The sequence below is a fragment of the Balaenoptera borealis genome, assembly GCF_965194805.1.
Source record: "Balaenoptera borealis genome assembly, chromosome: 3".
NCBI lineage: Eukaryota > Metazoa > Chordata > Mammalia > Artiodactyla > Balaenopteridae > Balaenoptera > Balaenoptera borealis.
Window position 1 is genome coordinate 37,517,949 of NC_138866.1, and position 13,492 is coordinate 37,531,440.

Here is a 13,492-nt window from a genome sequence, read left to right on the forward strand (position 1 = left end):
AAAATTAGAAGATAATGTAGATAAATGTCCACATTCTGGATGAGGAAGGAATTTTTTGGACATCAGAATCTCCTATATACTGCTGGTGAGATTGTAAATTTGTACAAACATTTAGGAAAGCAATATGCCCCTATCTTGTGAAGTTGAAGAGCACATACCCTAAGACCTAATGCCACTTCTAGATACACACACTGGAGAAACTACAGTACACAAGGAGATGTTCACAGCACCACTGTTCAAGATAGTAAAATTCTGGAAACAACCCAAACATCACAAAATAAGAGGATGAATAAACTGCAGAACATTTGTAAGTAGAATGCTATAGCAGGGAAAGTGAATGATCCAAGTACCTCTATCAACATGGTTAAATTAAAAACACATCATGTTGAGTGAATAATTATGTTACAGAAGATAATGTACAGTATAACACCAATTGTATACAATCATAAAATATGAAAAAAGTACTACATGCTGTTTAGGAACATGTACTTATTTAGTAAAGTATGACATCATGGGAAAAATAAGCTCCAGATTCAGGGTCATGGTAACCTCTGAGATAGAAGGGATGTGATGGGAGACTGTTACATAGGAGACTTCCACCACGTTGGTATTTATTTCTAGAGTCGTGTGGTTATACTATTGTTATATTACTCATTATGGCTCTTTGTAAGTCTAAAATGTTTTGTTAAATAAGATTTAGGATGATGCATATTCCTTATACAAATTGAAACAGTATCTCAGTATATAATTTAATCTCTACTACCTACCTCTGACCCATGCCCCAAAATATTCACTGTTAACAGTTCCAAGTATATTCTTCCAGACTTTTTCTAGATATTTACCTTTTCTAGATATCTATATATCTAACTATACGTCAGGTTTCTCCTAATATATGTAGAGTACTACTTAACCTAAAATTTTGTAATTCTTGCTTTTTTCACTTAATGCCATAGATACCTTCCCATATGAGTACATATACATCTCCCGTATATTTAACGGCTACATAATATTCCATAGTATGAATGTACCATAATTTATTTTACTATTCCTCAACTGATACATATTTAAGTTGTTTATATTTATTGTTATTAAAATTCTTCAGTGAATATCCCTGGTAAACCTTAGGAGTATTTTTGTTTGAAATATTTCCAGAGGGAGGAATTTTTAAGGCAAAGACTTTCTAAGAATTTATGCTTAGCAATGAAAGAAATCCCAAAGGAAATCTGGTATACTCCTGTATGTAAAAATCAATGTGTAGAAAGCTCATGTAAGTAAATCACAAAAGCATTAAAACTGTAATAGAAAAATAAGCTATGAATGCTAATAGACAATTTGCAGGAAAAGAAATATAAATGACTACTAAATATGTGGGAAATATTTTAACTATTTTAGCTCTGTAATTAAAGAGATCAAAGTTATGATTAGTTTCAAATTTGGGGCCTATCAACTTAGACAAGATGAGAAAGGGAGTGATAGTGTTGGCAATGTGGCGGAACTTAATCAAGCACTTAAGGAATATTCTTATCCCTAGACCATTAATTCCACTATTATAAATTTAATTTGAGGAAAAAAATCAAAGATGTCCTAAGTAGACAATCATCGCATGTGTTCTGGGGCAATGGCTCCTTTTCTTCTTTTTCTTTCCCAGCACACATCGAAACAGCAGAGAGCCCCAATCACTCATTTTGTGCAACACGCCTCTGATGTCCTGACCATAGTTGACTGGACCAGACATGGGTACCTGACCTAGGCTGGACCAAAGCCCCCTATCCAGGGATTCTAGCCTAACTTCTGGATGCTCTCTTAAAAGGAGCCAATGAAAATGTGACAGCTTGATCTACCATTTTGCACCATGTAGCCTTGTCCTCAGAGAAAACCCCTCTTTAATGAGAGAAAAAAATAGAGTACCATCATAGCAAGGGACAGAGACAAAAAAAGACCTCAGGACTTTCCTGTCCTGCCGTTAGTCCCTGCTTACTGAGGCTGTGTGTCCCTGCCCAGAATTCTAACAATTCCTCCCCTTTGCTTACACCAGCTAAGTCCCTGGTAAGGCTTCTGCTGCTCTGACTCAAGAGAGAGACCTCTAGATTCTGCCTTACCTCTCAATATCCCAGCACACAGAGAGTGAAGGGTAATGAGTATCCTAATTCTTAATTCTGAAGGTGGCCTAGGGAAGATGTGAAGGAATGGAAGGAAGAATTCAACCCAGGTTGAGCACTTATTAATAAAATGAAAATAATCTATGTGACTCATTTGGATAGTTCCTGGCCTATAGTAAAGAATAAACAAATGAACAAATAAGATGTCAAGCCAGGAGTGAATGAGAGCTCTGAGTGTCACAAGGTTCAGCTTATATATCATGCCCTCTTTTTCCTTTAAAATTTTTTTTTCCATTTCCCTCTCCTGGTCACAGGGTATTACACTGGGCTGTGGGCTCCCATAATAATTAGCTCTTGATCATAACATCTTGTAATACACTAGAGTGATAGTACTTATTATGTCTTATTCATGTTTGAATTTTCCCAGAGCACAGAGTAGTTACTTAAATGTTTGGAATGAACGCATGAGGGAATGATTAAGTGAAATAATGGAAATTTGGTTAGGGAAGTTCTCCGATATTAAGTGTTTGAAAGGCTTATTGAGATGTACTCACCATCATGATCATGATGATTTCTCTTGAAGCTGAGCACTTGCTCCCATTTGCCTCTGAAGCCAGTGACTTTTAGTTAATTATAACTTTTTTTCCTCTAAAGGTCAAGACAGCTGGAATTTTATACTTTGAATGAGTCTCTTCCAACGCTTGTTCTTCAAAAATACTTCTTCATAAATAGTTTGTTCCAGTTGCCAACTGGTTTGTTAACCAGGTCACTCACCATCCAAATCTGAGAATAGAAGTTTGTTTTGTTTTGTTTTGTTTGGCCGCACTGCATGGCATGTAGGATCCTAGTTCCCCGACCAGGGATCAAACCCGCGCTCCCTGCAGTGGAAGTGCAGAGTCTTAACCACTGGACCGCCAGGGAAGTCCCAAGAATATAAGCTTTATTGACTTTGAAACCCACCAGACAGAACATTTTCAAATACTACAGGTGACTTCTGCCATTATCCCTGTTTCAAAGCTCTTTAAGACTAAGTTTTCCAAAACAAATCTCTTCAATAACAAGAAGGTTGATTTGGATCCACACTGCAACCTAACTCCACCAGCAAAGTGTGCTTCTCACCAAAGACATAATGGGGCTTCTTTGTTATTTTGGAAAAAGGCTTAAATATCAAGGGAACTGAGCTAGAAAGGTTTCATGTTTTCTACATATTCTACACAGCACTATGTACAAACCAGATTGTATAGACCATTTCCCAGGGGGGACAGGCAGTAAAACAGTTTTGAATTTCAGTGCCTGTCTTCTAGTCTTGACTCCTGCCCAAATTCTGCCACTTACTAGCTGTATGACCTTTGAAAAGAAAATAAGCTTTCTGTATCTTAATTTCTGCACCTGTAAAATGGGATAAAATTACTTACATTAACAGGTTATTTTAAGAATTAAGAGAATACATGTAAAATGTCTGCCATTGTTCCTGGCTTATAGAGTGGGAGTTCATGTTGATGATGATGGAAGACTTGGCCCATCGTTTATGCTTTTGTTTTTTTCTTTATGACATTGTATAGGACATTTAACCTCTGTATCTTATTAGTCTTTCCTTCTGTAAGATGGAGAAAAGAGTAGCCTCATATTCAATTACTTGGCCATATCATTAGCAAACAAGGATTTAAAAATAGAGGTAACTTGGTACAGTGTGAAGAGGACTGGCCCTTGGAAGAACTGGATACAAATTGTGGTTCTACTAGTTACTAGCTGTGTGGCTCTGGAAAACTTCCCTGATACTCACTTTTCTTATATAAATAAGAAAATAAATAAAAAATAAAATGGAAATAATATGTATCTGCAGAATTAAGGTTCAAATTAAGTATTGCATAGGAAAGTGAGCTAAATTGCTATGCACATGTTTGCAGTTATTACCAGCACCATACAAGATTGGATATATTGTCCTTATTGTTTTTTTTGTTGTTGTTGTTGCTTGCTTGCTTGTTTTAATAAGTGTATTCAGATTTAAGTTCTCACCCTCTTTTGGTTGTCTTGCCCCTTGAGAACATTTTAGCAGTGATTTACCTTATGTTCATAGGCTTTACCCAATTTTATTGATATGTTAAAAGCAATGTTTGCTCTCTATGATAGATAGATAAGAACCTTAGATGCAATATTCAATCATAGGCTGCACTTTCTAAAATATGGCCTTGGTGTTTAAGTGACACAGTAAAAATAACCTAGTGAAAAGCAGCAGTTTGCTAAGAATAAAGCTTATTTTCGTGTTTGGTAGGTCACTTCACCGTCTCTCCTCATGTAAGTGTATTCTAGGGGAACTTAACTCTATAGGTGCAATTCTTAAGAATATCTGCCTTGTGTCTTAAAATAAAACCCAACAAATAAATTCGCCTTGATAAATTACATTAGGAAAGAATTTCTAGCAGGATCACTTTAAATGGTTTTCTTTCATGCTTAGGATTAGATTTCACCTAAAGATTTCATTTAGTTCAACCAGTAGAAAACCCCAGATTCAGGGCCTAAGAGTAAACTGAGGTTTGGAGAGGTTTAGTGACTTGGCCATGCATTATTTGTCAGGATTTTTTTGGGTGTAGGTTATAGACATTCGACTCCAAAGTGGCTTAAACAAAAAACGGAATTCACTGGGTCACACAACAGAAACTAGCTTCCAACATAGCTGAATCCAGCAGCTCCAATCATGTTCTTAAAACTCAGCATTTGCCAACGTTTTTCCCACAGTATTGGCTTCCTCCAGGATGGAGGAGAGGGAGGGAGATGGTCATAAGTAGCTCCAGCTTACATCATTTCTATGGTTTATGATCCAAAAGGAAGAGAGGCATATCTCTCCCAGCTTTCACAGAGCAAATTTTGTGGAAGATCAAAGTGATCCCCTTGGATCCAAGAGAGATAACCCATCACTCTTGGTTAACAGTCCCACCAGGATCACATGAAGTGAGGAGTGTGGTCCTCAAAGGGAAAGTGGGGATGCATGGGAAGCAGATATCCACCACGCCAAGGCTAGGGCATTATTAAGGTGGGGCTAGGACTCAGTCCTAGTGCCGTTCTGAAGGTTGCAGTGCGAAAGAGAAATAGGTAAGCTTAGAGCAAAATAGTTTAAGCCTCTCTTGAAGGTGTATAAATTAGAAGTGAAGATAAAGCTCTGAAATGATGTTAAGTCAAATGATCATTTTTTTTTCTTTTCCTTTCAAAAATATATGGATATTGTAAAATGCAAATCCCTGTTATTGCTAATGAATGCTCCTACACGCACTTGATAATTTAGTGTGGAAGTGGATTGAAAGGCATGCCTCTCATTTCCTTGCTCCTTGTTTTCTTCCTGTCACAGAGGGGTATTCCGGAATATAATTTTGAGGGGAAAAAAAAAGACAAAACTTAACGTAAAGAAAAATTTCTTTAAGTGAATAAAAAGTATTAAAATGTGAAGAAAGTGGATGATTATGGTAATAACTAGTATTTACTTAGCAGTTAACATATGCCAGGCACTATAGTAAGTGCATAACCTCATTTAAATCTGATGACCATCCTATGAGTTAGGAAGTGTTATTCTGCTCATTTAGAGGCCAGGAATCCCAGGCTGTGAGGAGTGAGAAGTTTGCCCCAGCTCCTGGCTCTCAGAGCTGGGATTCCACCTTGGGTATATCTAATTCCAGAGTCTGTGTTCTCATCATTATGCTTATAATTAGTTATAACTTTAATTCATTTAATTGTGTAAGTTGACTATTTTACCAGCAAAATTATTGCTTGTGGTGCATTATTTTGTGTTTTATCCTGTGTGAAATAAAGTGCACTTGAAGCTGGCTTTCTCCCTCCCCCCCCCCCCTTTTTTTTGGTCCATTTTCCTTCCCCATCAGTGACATAGGGTCCCTGTTCCTGCCTTGATCCATTAGTGACCGAGGATCTCTCACTGCTAGGAATGGAACTGGAGCACCTAAACATTTTAAATCTCAAGCTATAATTATACACGTTAATCACATGGAAAGCCATGCATGACCTGTGACTTTTGAGGCACATCTGAAAATGCAACTGTACTCTTAAAAATTGTGACCCAAGAAAATGTCACTGCTGAGGGTGTTACCTGTGTAGATAAATGTGGCTCGAAGAAATATAACACCAAAGTCCCTTGTCTACACTAGCTGTGTATGTAATCTTTTATTGTTTTTCCTAAGAGAGCAGCTCTTGTCTCAGGCTTTTTCACTATTCTTTCCTCTCAGCTCACAACCAGTTTAATGTACCCTCCACCCACACTCACAACTGGGCTAGTCTACCTCTGATGATGTCGTCTTATCAGCATAAGGTCTTTTCCTCCTATACTGGTTGATAATTGTTTTGATGATACTGCTGCTTATCTTATCCCTTCTTTAGTTCACCGGTCAGCTACCATTTGATAGACTACTACGTCTTCCAGTCTCATCACATGGCCAGTCTGCCAGTAGGTTCATGATAAGCTCAGCCTTGATGTCTGGGAAGTGAATGCTTTCATCTGATAGCAATGGACAGTGTTTTGTCACTTGATAATGGCTTCCCAGACAGCTATAATGTATTTCTTTTTGTATTATCTAGAGTAGCAGTCTCCAAACTTTTCTGATCCTTCATTCCAATCAGTGTATTTTTTGGGAGCAATTCTTAACCAAATATATGTATATTTATTTGTAAAGTATATATCATCATTAGATTGTCTCAATTATAATATATGCTCAGGGTGAAGTTCATTGTTAATGACAGTGGATATAAATCCACATTCAAATAATCTTGATGAATTTGATATTTTTTAAGCCAAAATTTGGTTGGATTTATTAGATCGTTATTTTAATTTTGAAACGTGCTGTCAAAAAACCTGATACTGGGAGAAAGGTCAGTTCCGCCATTTGCTTGTTTTCCTGTGGTTTCTTTGCAAAGGACTCTGGTCAACTAACTTGCCTATTTTCTATGGGTTAGTTTAATTAAACCTAGATACTATAATCAGTAAGTCCACTTAACCTAGCAAACCACAATAAGTCAATACATGTTGACAAGGACTGACTGGGTGGGACCACCACTGCCAACCCCTGGAAATGGGTAACTCCCACTTTTCCTTGAGGACATCTCCTACGATGTTCTGGGCCAAGAGACCATTCCATGGGCTGGGTCCCTCATTATGTATATAAAATATTATATAAAATATTTGCTTTCTTTTTCGATTAGAACTAAGCATAAATAGATGTCCTCATATTTTCTTCTCCTGCATCCCAAATGGACTGCCTTGCATTCTTCCTGGAATATACATACTCCTGGGATGCATGGACCTCCTTTAGAAACTATTTGTCCAAGGAAAAATCTCTCACATAGGCAAGGATGTTTCCATTTAAAAAAGACCTACTCATTTCAGTTACTCAGCCATTTTACAGAAAGTGAAAGAGTTTTGAAATGAATCATCTTTACAGAGATTCATAATTTGCAAGCAAAATCCCCACTCTACAAAATGTGAAATGTTCTAAGCAACAGCTGTGAGCATTTCAAACGTGCACTACTCTTTGACAATTCAATTGTTGCCAAGGGAAATTGAGTTGGCTTTAAAATCTTCCTTGGTTTGAATTCTGCATTTACCCTTAATCAGAAATTGAGCAAACAAGTTCTGCATGGCTGGGGCACTGAACTTTTCATGAAGACTGGTATGGGAAACTGAGATGTGGAAATGTAAGTTTCTTGCAGGTGGCAAGGAGACTGGTATTCTAGCCAGTTTTGTAAGGCCTAGGGGAGGTGAACTTTTCAGAGCAAACACAGACACTATCTATACAGTGACCAATCACCTGGAGTCAGTAGAGGAAGCCTGCTTCCATATAAGAGCACCATCTTTTCCTGTTTCCCATTTCAGTTCAAAACAGGAATTAAAAAAAATTTTAATGGCACAAAAAAACTTCTTCCATTCAAGACCCATTTCTGGGGATGGGCATAGAAATCTGCAACACTTGAGTGCTAAATAACACAAACAAGAGAAATACAATGCATTTTTTTGTTATTGTCAGTTGTATAATATGTTACAGTTTTATTTATATATAGTTCTATTTCCTAACTGTATAGAAAACATGATATAATGCGAAGGGGAAAAACTACAGAACGGAATACACAATTTTAAAGAAAAAAAATACTGGACAGAAGTACACCAAAATGCTAACAGTGGTTATCTCTGGGTTGAAGGATTATAAACGTTATTATTTTTCATTTTCCAAGTTTTGAACATTTGGTACCCTGACATTTGTACTTAGCATTAAGAATTTCTTCCTTCCTTCCTTCCTTTTTTTTTTTTTTAACCCTCTCAAAAGACATACGTAGAATCCACTCAAATAGAGCAAGAGTCCAAGAATATTCTCTGGAAATGCACCACTTGGCCTAGGACTCATCAAGGATGCAAACATATCTCTAAATATTTTATCACTTGTTCTAGCTAGAGTTAAGTGAAGCCTTCTCCATAAACTCTTTCTGATCCAACTTGCCACTTGAAGAGCTCCCAAGCTCCCGCAGTTTGAAACTGGGTTTCCCTGAGCTCTGTACAGCGGGTGGGCCCAAGAGGTTGATCTCAATAAGTGATCACAGAGCGTAGAGACCGCTTTCCCACCTGCACAAGTTACACAGAACTGGCCCCAACCAGGCTTGCAGGAGCTCCAGGGAGCTGATATTCAAAACAGAGGTTTAGGGAAAAGGAGACTAGGCGAGAGAGAATTCGAAGCGATACCCAACCCTTGGCCGGGCCCCAGGGGTTCAGATTTCCGTGCCAGGCCTCCCACAAGGTGGAGCGGAGAGCGACTGCTGGGGGTTTTACAGCCCCGGGCTGCGAGGGGCCCATCTACAAAGGCAGCGGCGCCCAGGCTGCCTTTCTTTCGTTCTAGGCGGCTTTGGTTCTCGTCCGAATGGGATTCCTCGAGTCCAGAAGGGCCAGCCTCGCCGTTGAAAGGGGAGGAATCAAGGGCCAGGGACGCCCCCACCCTTAGCCGACCCTTGCCCTTGGAATCCTCAGGTTGCAGACGACCGCCGCCCAGAGGATCCGCACAGCGCGGAAACCCATCGCACTGGTGTCAGGCGCACCCCTCCGGGTTTAAGGAGCTCCTCTCAGGCCTGGCAGCGGCGGCGACTCCCCTCTTCAGCCTACCCCACCGCCTGGCGGAAGCCGCGGCAGCGCGGCCGGAGATCGCGGTTGCATCCGGGTCCCTCTCGCCTCAGCCCAATCCTCGTCCTCCTCTCTTCCCACCCTCCTGTTTCTCCGCCCCCCCGCCGCCAATCCCTGATCGGGTCTCAGCCCAACATGCTGACAAGGGAGTGAAGGCGGACGCCGGCCAATGAGGCCTCGCTTCCCGTTTGAAGCCTCCAGTGAGTGGGCGCTGGAGGCGGGCGCTGCTGGCCAGAAGGTTCGGTTGCGCGTGTGCCATGGACTCAGCTGCCCGGTGATATTGACAATAGGAGAGAGAAAGGGGCATTGACGGGGACCCACCGCGGGCACCGAACGGCGGCTCTGGCAGCGGCGGCTCCAGCCCCAGCGGCTCCTTCTTCTCCTTCCTTCTCCTCCTGCTGCCGCTGCGGATCCACTCTTCTTCCCTCCCTTCCCCCCTCCCCTCGTCGTCGCTGCAGCCGCCGGGTCCGGGGCAACGAGCAGAGGCGCCGCCCGCCGGGAATGTGAGCGAGGAGCCACCGGCGGAGCCGCAGCGGGGTCGGTGCCGATTTGATGGGACGGGCCCGCGGGGGAGGATCGTGAGGCCGCCGCCGCCGCCGGAGCGCTGAGGTTCAGGTCCGGCCGTGAGGCCTAGAGGCGCCGCTGCCGCGGAACCGGAGGGACGCCGCTCCGGACAGCCGTCGCCCCGGGCTCCCTGCCGCTGTCCGGACCTCCCCCCGCACGCCCCGGTCCCGCCACCCGCCCCCGCTGCGGCCCTCTCTCCCGTCTCCCGCCCCTCCGAAACCACAGATCATCTTCGGATTCTTCTCCAGAAGCTTCAAGGTAACTTAGTCCCTCCAGCACCGCGGCTCGTCTGCTTCCTTTCCTCCTTTCCTGCCTCTTACCCGACCTCCTGGGGAACCTGCAGGGCACCGGCCTGGGGAAGGCCTGGCCTGGGCCGGCGAGGGGTGCGATGGGGTGAGGTGCGGGAGAGGGAGCGCCGGTCCCACTTGTCTGATTTACCTGCAGATGCTTCTGATGATGCCTTTCATTCACTCTGCCCTCCACCCCCCTTTTTCTCCACCTTCCGGCATTGGAGGCGTATTCTTGTCCCCCTTTATCCACTGACGGGGGCGGGGGGGAGGAAAGGGGGATTGGTGTAGTGAGAAGGATTTTGTAGCAGCTTATCTTCTCCAGGGCTTGGGGTGGCGTGGGGGGGGGAGGGGGTGGGAGCAAACGGAGTATGTGAGCATCCCTACAGACCAACCTCTTCTCTGTCTTTCTCCTCCACCCAGTACCCCCTTTAGGTTATCCTGTGCCTTGGAAATGCCCCGTGCCCAATGCTTAGAGGATGATAAAGCTTCGGGCGTCCTAGCCCAGAGCGAAACCTGTTTCCCCGGGCTTTGTACGGACCCGCTGCTACTGCACGTTCAATTCTGCAGCGCTTTAGGGTTGAGATCCTTGACGTTTATCCTGGGCCGCGGGCAAAAGGGGCAAATGATTAAAAAAAATTTGTTTTTTGCTACCAGTAAATCATCTTTAGAGATGGGAGATAAAGAATAAAGGAGAGACAAAAAGAGTGGAGGAGGAACAGGATTTACGGAAATCTTGTGTTGTGAGGGTTAAATGTAGTCTAAATAATTCACATACCAGATTGGAAAAGCAGCCCCTAAATTTACAACATACAAATTGATGTGGAGCTTCTTGCAGATGCAGTCATTATGAATTTTTAAATCATCTTACTTCTTCTATAATCATTCATGGTTTGCAATTCCTTTTTATCTATCACATTTTATTTAAGGCTAAAGTAGATTGCTAAAAACTTTTTTTAAAAAGGAGTACCAAACAGGACTTCAAAATTCCAAACCTCGACATCATATGGTTTTGTTTGTTTTTTGTTTATGTTTTTGTTATTTTTACTTTGTCAGAATCCAGCTAATCCAGGTAACTTTTTATTCTCACACGTTCAGGAAGAAACTCCCTTACTCTTTTATTTAGAGGTTAAAAAACACTTATGTTATGTATTGGAATGCCAGGTGAGTAATTGCATTTCAGCATTTCCCCCATGTGCGTTATTTCTATTCAAGTCTGCCATTAATCTTGCATGGAGCATGGAGCCTCAGTGCCATAGAAATGATGGCATCTGTTTAAATTGGTGAATGAAACTGAGCTTAATCCTTGTTACTTTTAGGAAATAGCCTTCATTTTAATGATTTGAGAATGTTAAAAAAAAATCCCAAAGAACTGTTCAGTTCCATTAGTTTGATAGAATGAAAATTAATATTTGATGATGAACTTCAAGGGAACTCAACTTGGTTGTCTAAGTAGGCTGTGAATTTGTTTTTATTTCAACTTTGGTGTACCATTTCATCATAGTTTTGTTTATTAAGCTTTAGTAACTTCAGATGGCTTCATTCAAAAAGAAGACTTCTTCGAAATGATTTTAATTATGCCTTTTATGTGTTCTGTTTAAAGTAGCCTAGCTTGTCCTCCTTTGTGGTGTGGTGTAGTTTATCATAGCTAACACAGCACATTGCATTAAAAGTCATGTCTTGGTAGTTGCGAAATTGTAAATTTCACCTTGCTGTGATACATTGGTGTAGATTCTTGAAGTACCATAAGAGTTTCAACTCTGGAGCCCATTCATAATATTAACTATCTTGGGAAAATGTTTGGATGGAAATTTTGTAGCTGCAGAATAGTTCCTCAATTACTTCAGGATCTCAAGATGAGAAGAGCTGTGCAGTTAGAAAATGAGTACATGTTCAAGTATAAATGAACATCTTTAATGCATATTGTAGTGGGAGTAGCACAATGTATTAACATTACAATATTGCTTATATAGTACTTATATTCTATTTTCCACCAAATTTTTCTGTTTTCCCATTGAACATATGACTGCTCTTAATTGATTTTATTTGCTTTCTTTTAAACATATTCCCATTTTCAAAAATAGTGTATGGGAATTTTAGAATTTGAGTAACTCACTTGTATGCTTCTTCCTCGGGAATGTGTTGATGATACTTCTTTCTTTTCAGTAGGGATATGTCCTCAGCACCAACTACTCCTCCATCAGTGGATAAAGTAGACGGATTTTCTCGGAAGTCCGTCAGAAAAGCCAGACAGAAGAGGTCGCAAAGTTCCTCACAGTTTAGGTCTCAAGGCAAGCCTATTGAGTTAACACCTCTGCCGCTGCTAAAAGGTAAGGCTCATGACCAGGTGATGGATTCCTTTTCAATTGATCTTTTTGTATCTGTATATAATTTTCTTTTTTGTAGAGTTCCATATTTGTTAAAATTCCGTGTTGCAAATTGAAGGGATGGAGGTTTCCGATATGTTGAAATTATTGGTGTGTGACCAGATACACCCACTCCCCCTTTTAAAGGGTTCAATTTAATATAAATAGCCATGGACAAATGAAAAGAAACTTATTATCAGAGAATCTCTCACACTGATAAGTAGAAAAACTGAATGCCACAGAAACTTTATGAGGTCTGGGTCTGTGTTTTTCTTATTGTCTTCTGTTGACATTTATATGTATACATTGTATGCAGTGACAACTACAAATTGTACAGTTTTAATCACAGGAGGTAGACCTAGTAGAGGAGATGGTGCCATTAACTTACATACAGAAAATGATGTTTGAAATAATTCATTTTTTAAAATTGAGAAAAAATGGTCAGTAATTGATTACACGCATTTTTGTTTTCAGATAGTACAAATAGAAAAAATATTTGATGATCGTATTGTTTATGGAATTAATATGAGAACTTTTTTTTCTAAATTAAACCTTTTACCTTTTGTTTGAGTATGTGGGTACTTTTTGTTCCATTTAATTTTTATCAGTTTGCTTTATGTTTATGAACAAGCATTGTTTGAAATGTATCCGAACATAGCATTTATAGCATGGCGCTATTAGAATCTACTGTTGAAGGTAGATTTTTGTCTGCTGAACACTTAAGAGTGAGGAGAAAGGGGACGTGAACAATACAATGCACTTTAGTGGCGCAGAGGAAATCAAAAAACTTGGTTGCTAGTTAGTTAGTGAACATATATTTCTGTAACAATTTGTGAAATCAGAAGGTATTAAAAGAAAAACTGTAGTGTGACTAGAAAAGATCCTCAAAATGTAGCCTAGGATATTTTAAACTTCTGTTTTTCCCGTATGAACATTTTTTTTTAAGGGAGGGAGATTCATAAATGAGATTTCCATGTTTATACTTGAAATTGGTAAACATGAAATGAATACTATTAC

General features: G+C 40.5%; 1 protein-coding gene across 4 annotated transcripts in view; it reads left to right on the forward strand.

Annotated features, from left to right (window-relative positions):
• The first annotated feature begins 9,945 nt into the window (after positions 1–9,945).
• The window catches only part of PPP2R5E (protein phosphatase 2 regulatory subunit B'epsilon), a 147,651-nt gene continuing 144,104 nt past the window's right edge, over positions 9,946–13,492 (forward strand). For 3 of the 4 annotated variants that reach the window (XR_014242974.1, XM_082386612.1, XM_082386614.1), the window contains exons 1-2: positions 9,946–10,080; positions 12,276–12,439. Coding sequence is in view for 3 of the 4 variants with exons in the window: in XM_082386612.1 (XP_082242738.1) it covers positions 12,283–12,439 (157 nt within the window). In the remaining variant the exon portion in view is untranslated. The remainder of the gene's footprint in view (positions 10,081–12,275; positions 12,440–13,492) is intronic. The other variant, XM_082386613.1, reaches the window with a different exon arrangement.